This window comes from Ursus americanus, chromosome 2 (assembly GCF_024610735.1).
Source record: "Ursus americanus isolate L20-20 chromosome 2, mUrsAme1.1.p, whole genome shotgun sequence".
Classification (NCBI taxonomy): domain Eukaryota; kingdom Metazoa; phylum Chordata; class Mammalia; order Carnivora; family Ursidae; genus Ursus; species Ursus americanus.
This window is the reverse complement of record NC_142128.1, coordinates 77,039,324-77,052,215: the sequence shown is the minus strand read 5'-3', so window position 1 is coordinate 77,052,215 and position 12,892 is coordinate 77,039,324. Positions and strand designations below refer to the sequence as shown.

Below are 12,892 nucleotides of genomic sequence, written 5' to 3'. Positions count from 1 at the left end.
GGGTCGGAAGGCAGGCCTGGGCCTCGGGCCGCAGACTGCAGGCCAGCCCAGCACACCCACGGCTCGCTCCCTCCACACCCACGCGCGTCCATGGAGAAATACCGCGGGCTTTGCACAAGTGTGGTGGAAACCGTGAGTGGAGGTGCTGAGGAACAAGTCAAGTCCACCGGGTAGAATGAGTTAGGAAGGCTTCCTGCAGAAAGTGAGTTTTGAGCTAGATTTCCCCCAACTTTTAAATTGTGAAGATGCTCCAAGATGCAGGGGAGTTGGCAGAGGAGTGCAGTACACACGCATAAAATCGCCCTGGAGAAAACCACTGTGAATACTTTGCCCTGGTTGCCCTATCGCTGTGTGTGTGCATGTGTATGTGACATTTTTCTGAACCGAAAAAGAAGACATTGCTGACATTGTGTATTTCAGCCATGAACACTTCAACATGGCCTCCTACGTTGGGCTATTTGTCCCTACTCCCCTAGAACCATGACACCATTTTTATACCTAAGAAGATCAACACTCATCCCCCCAATGTCCTAATTGTTTTATTTTTTTTAAAAGATTGTATTTATTTATTTGTCAGAGAGAGAGAGAAGGAGAAAGCGCACAAGCAGGGGGAGAAGCAGGCTCCCCACTGAGCAAGGAGCCTGGTGCGGTACTCGATCCTAGGATCCCGGGATCATGACCCAAGCCGAGGGTAGACGCTTCACTGATGGAGCCACTCAGGCGTCTCTGTCCTAATTGTTTTAAACAAGGATTCAATCAATGTTCGAGCATTGGAGGCAGACTATAGGTGCTGTTGGCTGAATGGGAAGCAGGCGTTCATCAAAGGAAGATTCCAGAGTCACCACGGTGCTGCCAAGGCACTGAGCAGGAGTTTGAGGGGACCTGAAGCTTACATGGAGGAGTCTGGCTTTGCCACAGAGGGAGGGGGTTAATCCAGATTTGGGGGGCGGGGAGGAGTCGAAGCCAAATTGTGCAAAGTGCCTAGAGAAGGCCACACTTGCTGTTCTGATTAGCCTTCTGGGTGTCTTTATCGGACTCCATGTGACCATCATGCTCTTCCCAAGACAGTCCCTACACAGACTCACATGGGTCTCGGCTGTGGGTCAGGTCCTGGGGATGCTGTGAGCTAAGCCAATGACCTCTGGTGGCTGTGTGGCCGGCCCGCCTCTGCCCTGCTCTCCCTCCCTTTATCCCTCTTTCCCTCCTTTGCCCTTTTAAGAACTTAAGCAGACCTGCTAAAGAGCCTCCCAGGACAACAGCTGGCACCAGAGAGAGAAATAGCTCCAGCAGAAACCTTGTCTCTGTCAAAGGCTCCAGTGAGGGCGGGGAGAGGGGAGTGGGGAGCAGGGAGAAAATTCAGAGCCTGCCCCCTGCCCTTAGGAGCCCCCACCGCCTGGGCCAGAGAGGCTGAGAGCCCACGGAACCCAGGACTCAGGTAAGGTCACTCCGCACAGCCCCTGCCATCTGCCGTGGGGTGAGCACCTGTCTCTAGGCCAGCTCGGGTCAGGAGCACAGCCTTGAACCCAGGGGAGATGAGCCAAGCCCCAGGTTGCACTTTAGACCATACTTTGGCTTTCTTCTGGCCTCACCCCCCTGGGGCAAGGAGTCTAGGGGTTAGGAAGATGTGCATACACTGAGGTCACGTCCCCTCCAGATCAGGCCTTAGATTCTAAGACCAGAATCCCCCACCAGTCTCCCGCCCACTTCCAGAGCCTGAGCAAGCCTCCTCCATGGCCCAGTCTCCTCAGGGTGGGCGACATGGCCAACACCAACAATCCCAGGGCTGAGCGTGGCAAAGAAGTGGTGGTTGGTAGGTGTGCGGATGGGCCTTGGATGTGAACGCTGGGGTGTCCCCACATGTTTGCCAGGCCCCTCATGGTGTGAGAAGAGAAGGGGGACAGGCTGAGAGCCAGGTTCAACCCATGCCTCCATGTTCTAGCAAAGAACTCTCTCCTGAGAGTCCAAGAATTCTCAGTTTGAATCTGAGCCTCCAAGTTGTTATGAAGCTGCAGTGGACAAGGAAGGAAGCACAACGTATTTTATTTCATAGCTTGTTAACCTAATTTGTAACTTAAATGTTTAGACACATGGAATGTGAGGTTCTGTTTACGGCACTGCCCTAGTCCCCTAGCAAATGTGTGGTGCCCTGACCCGGCCTGGCGTGGCTTTGCTGCCAATATTCGGAGGCCGGTTTGTGTGGAGATAAAAGTGTCTTCAGTGCCTCCCATCTGTCCTTTGTTCTGTATTCCCCCGCCACAGGAGGACCCTCTAGCCTAGAATGGCCAAGCCATTCTCTTGCTGCCTCCTTCTGGCTCAAATGCAAATCCAGATTAAGAAGAAAAAAAGGCCTTTGAGGGGGCCATGCTTGACCCAGGGATGAGTCCCTCAAAATGGATCTTAGGAAGGGTGAGAAGTTTTGGATTGGGAAGGGACTCCCTAGAGAGAGTTCTAGCCAGCTGTACACACACACACACACAACACACACACACACACACACACACACACACACACACAGGGACAGAGAATGAGGACTAAAGCACCACATGGCAACCGCATCCATCACTCTGGGATTAATCCAATATCACTCTATTTACTTATGGACCTCAGCTGCACTCTTGCCGTAGATCAGACCTTCTGCTGGGTGCTGGCTGCTGGGTAGGATGATGCCCAAGACCTGGTTTGTCACTGTGTCTGGAGAGGGAGATGGACACACGTGCAGTCGCGGTGTACTGGGGCTGTGCCTGGGTGGGGAAGCACAGAGCAGACTGGGAGCAGAGAGATGAGGCCATGGAACCTGGTCAGGGAGGGCATGGGAGCCTCCTAAAGGAAGCAGAGTATGAGCTAAGAGCTGAAGGAGGATTTATTCAGTACAGTGCTGAAAGTGCTCTATGCATAAAGAAAATGGGATATATATATATGTATATACTCACCTATAAGAAAGAGGGGAATCTTGCCTTTTGCAACAACACGGATGGGCCTTGAGGGCACTATGCTAAGTGAAATAAGGCAGACAGAGAAAGACAAATACCGTATGACCTCACTTATATGTGGAATCTAAAACAAAACAAAAACAAAAAACTGAGCTCATAGATAGAGAATAGACTGGTGGTTGCCAGAGGCAGCAGGTGGGAAGGGGGGTGACATGGGTGCAAGAGGGCCAAAAAGTACAAATTTCCAGGTGTAACTTACATGAGTCCTGGGGATGACTATAGTTAAAACCCTTGTATTGTATGTTTGAAAGTTGGTAAGAGACCTTAACAATTCTCATCACAGAGAAAGCAATTGTAACCATGTACAGGGGACAGATATTAACTAGACTTATGGGGTGATCATTTCACAATATATACGAATATCGAATCATTATGTTGTACATTTGAAACTACTGTAATGTTACATGTCAATTATACCTCAGTAAAAGAAAAGAAAAGAATGTTCTAGATATGTGCAAAGGCCTAAAAGCAAGAGAAAGCTGGGCACATTCTGAGAAAGAATGTGTGTGTGTGTGTATGTGTGTATGTGTGTGGGACTGGGGGGAAAGGGGACTTTGATGAGACATGAAGCTGACGATATAAACAGGAGCCACATGATAAAGGGCCCTGAAGCCATATGAAGGGGTCTAAGGACATTGGGAACAACTGAAAGCCTTTACATACCCCCCTGGGCTTAAACACAGGGCAATTTAAAGCCCCTCACAGGCCACAGACACTTTGACTATTGGAGCACCTGCCCCATCACATCAAACATCATCATAAAATGAATCCACATTACGATTATTTTTAAATAAAAATTTGAAAGGGGGTTTATAACTTTAATTTGGAATTATTATTAATAATTTATTAATTTCAGTTTTTCAGACTTCTATTGATATTTCGAAGCCAGTGAAATTTGGAGGGGGACACATGGAGGTGACAGGCTCACAGCTCCCAGACCGCATGCTCCATCTATGTTATGGTATCTAATGAAAACAAAACAGGGACATGATCAGACTTATGAGTTAGAAGGATCACACTTTCAGGGCACCTGGGTGATTCAGTTGGTTGAGCATCTGACTCGTGATCTCAGCTCAGGATTTGATTTCAGGGTTGTGAGTTCAAGCCCCACTTTGAGCCTACTTAAAAAAAGAAAAGAAAAGAAAAAGATCATGCTTTCTAAGTCATCGAGTGGAAGCTGTTCAATGGGTATGGGACTTCAATTTTGCAAGATGAGAAAGTGCCAGAGATTTGTTGCGTAACAATGCACTTATAGTTAACACTACCGTCCGGTACATTTAAAAATCTTTCAGATGGTAAATTTTATGTTATTTGCTTTTTTTTAGAACCACAATAAAAGGAAAGTGGAGTGGAGATTAGATCAGAAGGATCAGCCCTGAGTTGCCAGCTAGGAGCAGCTGTAATATACCTGGGAGATGGTCTAGACCGAAACTAAAGGAGGGACAGAGAATAGACAGATTTAGAAGAATTATAATATTTAAATTTGGAAGAATCAACAGGAATTGGATGCAAGAATTGACAGATGGGGCAAAGTGATGAGATGAGGATGATGCATCACTTTTGGCAACAAGGTTATGCCCACTGCCACGCTGGGGCCCTGGGAAAAGCAGCAGCCACAGGGAAGGGATGTGGGAGCTGTGGGTTAAGGTGTGAGTGGAACATGCTGTGTGTGGGAGGGGGTGTCCAGGAAGCATCTGGACACCATGACCTGGAGTTTGAGAGACAACTGGCTTCTGGATTTTGATTCGGGAGCTATCAACATTGAGGAGATAATTGGAGATGTGTGAAAGGATGAGGCCTATTAACATAAGACAGCCTCAGACAGAGCCCCAAGGAACAGCGACAACCCAAGGAAGGCCAGGGGACGGGTGCCCATATGGGGTCTAAAAGCAAGTCCCAGGAGGCAGACCAAGGCACAAGGCAGACCAGGGCAGGACCTAGACCAAAGATTGTGGCCTAATGGAAGCCAAGGAAGGATTCTTTCCACTGGAAGGGATGGTCAGTGGAGTTGGGTTGGGAAGCCTCAGGTGAGTTGGGACATATGCAGTCAGTAGGGGTGTGGCAGGGAGTGGAGGATTTTTGGAGCGGGGACAGTGTCTGTGGCAGGTTACATTCATTCCAAGGCATCATACCCCTCCCCCTGAGCCTCACTGGTCTCTTCCTCATTCATTCATCTTCCGGCCTGGTGAAGCTCAAGGGACAGCTTCCCAGCATCGAGGGGCAGGTGATGGTGGGGGGATATTGGGGTGGAGGGGTTGAGGGAGGTTAACCAAAGATATCTTCCTGGGGAAGGAGGGCCTGGGCCAGGTTTGGAAGTATCATAGTGTGAGGCTCAGTGAGGCAGAGAGGCAGGAAGCATCCCGGCAGGGAGACCCCACATGTCCTCATGACCCCAGAGCTCAGCCAATATCTCATCCTCAGGAAGGGTCTCTGAGTGACAGGACAGTGTGGAGCCATGGGGGCCAGAGGAGATTGTCTTTCTCATGGCCACTGACAAATGCCCCCTCATTCAGGGGAGGTCAGATCTGTGGGGCTCATTCTTTCACCATCATTCATTCATTCATTCATTCATGCATCATTCATCCCTTTGTTCGTGCGTTCACTCACTCATTCGTTTGGCATTTATTAAGCACCACAGCAGTACTATCCAGCACCAGGGATGGAAGCATGAATAGGGCATGGTCCTCACCCACATATAACACACAGAGTCAGGGAGGTAGATGGTCTCGCTCCGTAAAGTGTTCCTGGTGCTATGAAGAATGTCTGTAGGAGTGCTATCAGGGGACAAAGTGGAGAGTGGTCACATCAGGAAAAGTGTCTCAGGGAAAGTGTCAGGAAAAGCTCCAGAGAGGAGCTGAGCCCAGTGCTAAGTCCCCAGGCAGGGGAGGGAGGGACACTGGACAGAGCATGGGGCTGTGAGTAGCCCAGCACCGTCAGCAGCCCCTGCGGGGACTGGTAACCCACCCAGACTTGGAGTGCCCTTCACGGGGTTGAATGAATACCTCAAATGACTACATTCACTCTTTTGCTGTTAAGCATCAACCTGACCCATGTACTTGTAAAAACACAAACACCTGCTACTGTAGGAAACATAGCACATTCAGTTACAAGGTGTCCCACCGCCTGATTCAACCAGAGCCCTTGGCCTTGGGCAGAGGCTCCCAGTGTTCACGGCTCTAAGGACAGAACACAGCCCACCTCCATCCCCCAGCACTTTCCCCACACTACTGCCCAGCCTTATGATTCTAAACACATGAAGCAGCTACGGACAGAGAAGAAAAGCTTCTAAATGTCCCAACCCCGAGAACAGGGTCTGATGGTCTGTGTCCTCCTCTCCCTACCCCCTGGGAAGGAGTCAAGGTGTAATCTGAGGCCCCACTGGTGATGGGCTTAGGCTTAGTGGAGGATGAAAGTTTTAAACTTCCTAAATATAATGGTTGCTAAGGGAATTGGTGGTTCATGGGTAAAGAGGAGTTTTCATTGGTGCCACCCCAGAAGTCTACTACTGCCCCATAAAACTTTTCCTATTTGTGTCTGATTCTCCAGCATTAACAGTTCATTTCTCTGCCAGGTGGTGGGAAGGCTGCCTAAAAATGTGTATGTCTCCATGCCCCCCAGCTATGTTGTGGAGACTGCGTTCATCCCATCACTTTTCTTGGCATCTGGAGGGTCTGGGCAGGGAGACCATTGGTGCATGGCATGGGGAGCTCTCAGGAGGGGGAGAGGCATAGACGGGGGGTTGGGGCATCTGGAAGCCCTCTGCAGATTTTGACCTGGGAATGGCCCTCACCTTCACTGTTGTCAGACGCACAAACCCACTTCGGACAGGCATCGGGGTATGCCTGAGATGGTAGTTCCTCTACCCATCCATCCATCCGTCCACCCACCCAGTCAGCCATTCACCAAACCTGTATTGTGCAAGACCTTGTGGAAAAATGACAAGTTAAGGTCCCTGCTCCTGCCGCCGATGCTCCTTGCACATGCCTCTCTTCGTACCTTGGCTGGGTCCTCGGGATGCCTTCTCCATCAGTCTGTGTGTATGAAGCCAGCATTCCCCCTTCAGCCTGCTCTTGTCCACAAGCCTTCTACTATCCTCTTCATCCTCTGGAGTCCTTCCCTTCCCCTTAAGTACCGACAAGATGCTTCACTGATCCCGTTTACCTCTTTCCATGACATCTCCTGGGCAGCAGGGTCCCTGACATGTTTCCGTTTGTGTTCCTCCACAGATGGGTACACAGTGCTTGATTAATGCCCATGAATGAATGAATGAATGAATGGTAGGTAAGTTGTGTCCTTTGCAGGATGAGGTCAACCCCACACCATTCCAAGCTTCCTTCAGCAGCAGGCTGGGGTATTAAGAAACTCAGGGTGTTTTCCTGTTAGGTTGACAGAAGATGTAGTGATGTACTTTTTCCCCCTTAAACTGTAGGGATAAGATTGTGCTCAGCCACACACAGTGTATTTCCTTCTTTGTTTGGAATTAGTGGGGATTTGGGAGGTGGTTCCTTGGGGCTCAGCCATCGGGATGCATTAGGGATCGTCATAACCATGAGACTATCGTACTTTAATGTGGGGCTGAGAGTGCCCCACGTTGATTCACAACTGCTTCTCATGACAGCCCAATCTTGTCTTACAGAATTAGAAATGAAGGCTCAGAAAGGTTAAGCAACTTACTCTGGGCCACCCAGCCGTGAGGGCGGAGCAGGTCTTCTGTCTCGGGTTCCAGCTCTCCTCCTTCCCCTTCCTCTCCCTGCCCTGACTGACAGACGGGCCCAAGAAAGACACACTCTTGCCCTGTCTCGGCAGGGTCCGGCGGGGCCATGTCCCTCATCCCCTGGCTTCGGTGGACTGAAGCGCCCCCACGGCTGTCGTCCCGGAGGCCGGCTGAGATGGTGCTGGAGACGCTCATGATGGAGCTGGCGGGGCAGATGCGAGAGGCTGAGAGGCAGCAGTGGGAGCGCAGCAACGCGGTCAGGAAGGTCTGCACCGGGGTAGACTACAGCTGGCTGGCCAGCGCACCCCGGCCCACCTATGACCTCAGCCCTGGCGAGCGGCTGCAACTAGAGGACGTCTGTGCCAAGATCCACCCCTCCTACTGTGGGCCCGCCATCCTCAGGTAACCCCTGGCCGGGCATGGGGCCCCGGCTGGTGCACTGCAGGCTCCCGGGGTGCAGCTGCGGGGGGGGGGTGCTGAGGCCATCAGGACTGGATCCAGGGCACCTGCATGCCCCAGGGATCTGTTCAAAGGAGCAGGGCAGAAGGAGGAATCTGCAAGAGCCCAGAGAACACCAGGCCAGAGCTAGGGGTCCAGAAGGAGGCAGGAGGCAGCTCCTGGAGGCACATAACTTTTGATGCGTGAGAACCCCAGGCCTCTGAGCTTCCTGTTCTCCCTGGATTATCATTACCCTGGATTTTAACACAGCTGGCTCTTCCTCCTTCATCGGTTCGTCTTCTATATCACCGTCTTAGAAAGGTTTTCAGATAATCTTTCCAAAATTCAGTTTTTAATTATCCTATTTCATACTAGTATAATAGTTTGCTTCAGGGGACTGTGCATGTGTGTGTGTGTCTGTGTGTGTGCGTGAGTGCACGCATGTGTGTGTGCGTGTGTGCATGTGAAGTGATCAGAGGCCTGGGGCATTGAAGATGCAGAAATTCAGAGCTTGGGTACCACAATGTTCCTGAATATAAATGTAACCTTAATAGACCTCTGACCCACATGGCCCAGGCTTGGTTGGGTTCATGTTAAAGTCGAAGAAATATAGTCCAACAACCAACAATAATTTCAAAAGTTCCTCAAGTTCCTCACCTGCACTTCTGAAACATCCCCCAAATCTTCAGTCACATCTCTTTAACCAATGTAAGCATCTGTTGTACCCCTTTTTTTCTTAGAAATTCTCCTTAAAACTCCTTCTTAAACTCCTTCTCTTTCTCCAGTCTTACCCACACTCCACTGGATTTTGTAGTCTTTTTCACCCCCTGCCCCCTTTCTTCCTTCAGGCTGAGAATCTTACCCTCTCCAGGTTCTCTTGTTCCGTACTATGGAATCCCCCCAAAATATACCTACTTCCAGAAGCACCTGGGGTTGGGGCGGTAGGGGGAGTGAGTCATGGGGGTGGTGCTGATGAGAGAATCCAGGCTGGTAAACCAAACCTGATAAACGAGGGGGAGACTGGGGACACACATAGGATCATGATTGTTCCCTCATAATTCCTGTCTCACTGCTGAAAAGTTTGGTAAGTCCAGACTCGAAATATGGTGGAGGAAACCATTAAGTGGACTTGCTAATAACTATCCTTCATTTTGAGTGCTAAGCAAAGACATTTTAGGCAGAGGAAAACCTCACCCAGCAGGTACCAGGAGCTATGGAAGGAATATCACAGGGCAGTGACACCATCAGATAGACATTTCAAAGAGATCGCTCTGGCCACCGGGGAGAGAAGGGTGGGAGAGCTGAGCCAGAAAGCCTCATGTAGGTAAAGCCAGGCCATGGTAGCAGTGGGTTCCCCTTACTACTCTGGCATCGATAACCTGAGGTCAATGTCAGGATCTTTACATATACACATACACACGCACATGCACACATACACATATACATATGCATATGCATACAGACTGGTAGCTATGACCCCAGTTTACAGATGAGAAAGCTGAGGCCCATAGAGGCCGGAAGTAGCAGAGTGGGAATTTGAACTCAGTACTGGCTGGAGCAATATAGGGAGGTGCAGTGGTTTCTGATTGACGTCAGAAGGGAGGAAGTGGCAGAAAGGGGACCTGCCCACTGGGAGTGCACAGGGAAGCCCCGGCGGTTAGACACCTGCTCTGTGCCACTCCGGCTGACTCACCCGCAGCCCCTCTCCTGCTCTGAGCTCAGGTTCCGGCAGCTGCTGGCCGAGCAGGAGCCCGAGGTGCAGGAGGTGTCCCAGCTCTTCCGCTCGGTGCTGCAGGAGGTCTTGGAGAGAATGAAGCAGGAGGAGGAGGCCCACAAGCTGACGCGACAGTGGAGCCTGCGGCCTCGCGGCAACCTGGCACTGGCCACCTTCAAGACCCGCGCACGCATCTCCCCCTTCACCAGTGACATCCGGACTATCTCGGAGGACGTGGAGCGGGACACGCCGCCGCCGCTCCGGACCTGGAGCATGCCCGAGTTCCGGGCGCCCAAGGAGGACTGACCGGTGCTCTCCCCTGCCCAGGAGCTGAGCCACCTGCGGGAGGGCATGATAGGCTGGTGACTGGTCCCGAGTCCTGGAACCTCCCCACCTGCCCTTGACAAGGGGCCCAAGAGGTGGCCCCATCCCAAGACATTGCTGTAAGATGGAGCAAGCCCTCCGGCCCACCCTCCCCCATCAGCCACGAGGCTTGGGGTTAGGGCTTGGAGCTTGGAGCGGCAGCGATCCCTCCCCCGCCAACCTGCGCAAGTCAGCTGGAACATCCCCTCCCCTGCCTTGCAGAGATTCGGGGCCTTGGCAGACAGACCCCAGCCCATCCGCATCTTCTGCTTCTGTCTGGAAAGGGAAGAGTTGCCCTGACTTTTTGCCAAGACCTGAGTTCTCACCCCAATTCAGGGATGTCCTAGTCACCCCCTCACTCTGAGTAAGGAGGGACTTGTTGGTAGTGTGGATTCTCTGCGGGTGACTGCTGGTGGCTGGTCTCACCACTGCAGGTAGGTCACCGCCTGGTGGACAGGCAGAGCTGAAGGGGACCACAGAAGCCAATAGGTCCACTCTCCTCAGCTAGTGAAATGAATAAACTGAGGCTCACAGACAGCCAGATTCTTATACCTTAAATTGCAGCCAGATCCCCATGGGCCACAAATTGTTCCTGCAGGCATAGTCTCTGCCCCTGAGTCCTTGAGTCCTGGGCTATGATGGGACAGGTCCAAGGGCTATGTCTCCACCTGCCTGTGGCCTGACACATCTCTGACCTAGGAATTGACATGGGGTCTAAGGCAGCTAGGATCAGAGGTAGGATGCCCTTACCCCACCCCCAAGAGTATAGTCATGTGGGATGTGGCCAATACCTGGCAGCTCCTTCCAGAGGTGAAGTTTCAAGGCCTTCCTCCTCACTGCTCTGGAGAGCCCAGGTGTCTGATTCCAGGGTCTGTTCTCTAACTGGTCACCCCAAGGAAAGTGACACCAAAACCCCTAACTGGCCTCAAAGAACCAAGTGAAATGTTCTAGAAGAGCCTCCCTACAGCCTTCACTGTCCTTCCATTTCTAATTCAGTTAGACCTTGATAATGTGCATGTGGTGCTCCAATGTCTGGAAAGTCAGGTGGCTTCCCCACATACCCTGGGCTGAAGTGGAGTGTGGGGGGATGGGTGGGGAAAGGGTCTGTCCCCAACTATCAGTGCGTGCTCAGTAAATGCAAGTGGATCTTAACAATTAGTCTAAATCAAATGCCAGGAGATAAGTCAATGGGGGAAAATCCATATATTGCCTGACCAAGCTCAGTAGAAAAAAATAATTTTTTTAATGATCTGGTTTTGGATTATTTTCATTCAAGTCTGGACAAAAAAATCATATGATGGAAAACCTCTTATCCAATACAGTCAAGATGAAGGAGTTGTCTCATTACATAACTGGTGGTAGTTGAAAAGCACTTAAATGAAAATATACACCTAAGCTTCTTACATATTTTCTGTTAAGACATAAAAAAAAGTTCATTCAATTGCCAAGCTGTGTTCGTTCTTTTGCGACATGTGTGGATTTTCTGATGAGAATTCCACAATTGAGTGTTATTGGCTTGTGTGCCCTTGAATCACACCAATAAGAACAACTGGCCTAAACAAGTTTGGGACAAGCAGAAGTGACCCTCGGTAAGCAGACGGGTCACTTGGTAGGGGCAAAAGTGTTGGGGAAAGTTAGAATAGGGTGTACTAGCTGTGAGCTTTCTGGGTACCCTGGATGGGGGTCAGGGTGTTTTTTCCGAGGGAATGGACTGTCAGGGTCAACCCGGTTGCAGGGTGCGGGCGGTTCAGGGGAGGTCACTTAAGAGAATATCTACTATTTTCCTCCTTCCCCACCACCCTACATGAACCTACCCTCCCCAAAGAAAAGGAAGATGTGAGACTCTCAACAGCATGTTCTTTTTTAAGTTGAAGTAACTGGCCATCCGTGGAAGCCTTCCCTGCCCACTGCAGTCAAGACAGACAGAACCCACCAGCCCCAGACACAGCTTGTCCTACTGCCGTGAATTCCAACTGGTGACCCTCAAACCTGTGAGAAGTTGCTCCTCTGGCTGGATTCAAGTCACTAAAGGAAGTTATGATGTCAGCCTCAATTTCTATCTATAAAACTCCAGTAAGAACAAATAAAAGAATGAAACAGTTGGAGAGCCTGCCTGCGAATGTGTGGCAGCCGCTGGCTGGCGCCAGTTGGAGGACTGAGCAGGGCTGTCCATCTCCCCTCAGCCCAACACCGCCAGCCACTAGAGGGAGCCACGGGGGGTGGGAACGCTCGGTGGTTGGTGGTTACATTTTATTTTACTGCGTGGAATTTTTCTTTAAATCTTGTTTTATGAAATTTAAAAATTTTTAAAAATTCATAATAAAATTTAAATTTGAAAACAGAGGAGTATTGCAAAAAGTGTAAGAGCCCGCCATATGCCTCTCACCAAGGCTTAGTAGTTATTAGCATTTTGCCGTATTTCCTTTAATATATTTTTTGGTGAAGTATTTTAACATAACTCCCAGTCAGCATGACATCTCAGCCCTGAACCCTTCAGTATGCACTGCAAAGGCAGAAGGAAAGTTTCCTGTGTAACTCCAGTGCAATACTATGACTTCCAACAAAATTAACAGTAATTCCTTAATATCGTCTAATATCCAGTCCATATTCAAATTTCCCTAGCTACTCCCAACAATAGATTTTTGCAGTTTTATTTCTTTGACTGAGGACCTA

General features: G+C 50.3%; 1 protein-coding gene across 1 annotated transcript; it reads left to right on the top strand.

Moving 5' to 3' along the window:
• Positions 1-7,810: 7,810 nt before the first annotated feature.
• On the top strand, positions 7,811-10,162 carry RD3 (RD3 regulator of GUCY2D). Its single transcript, XM_045787909.1, has 2 exons — positions 7,811-8,106; positions 9,865-10,162. The coding sequence occupies exons 1-2, from the start codon at positions 7,811-7,813 to the stop codon at positions 10,160-10,162; spliced, it is 594 nt and encodes a 197-aa protein (XP_045643865.1).
• The last annotated feature ends 2,730 nt before the right edge of the window (positions 10,163-12,892 follow it).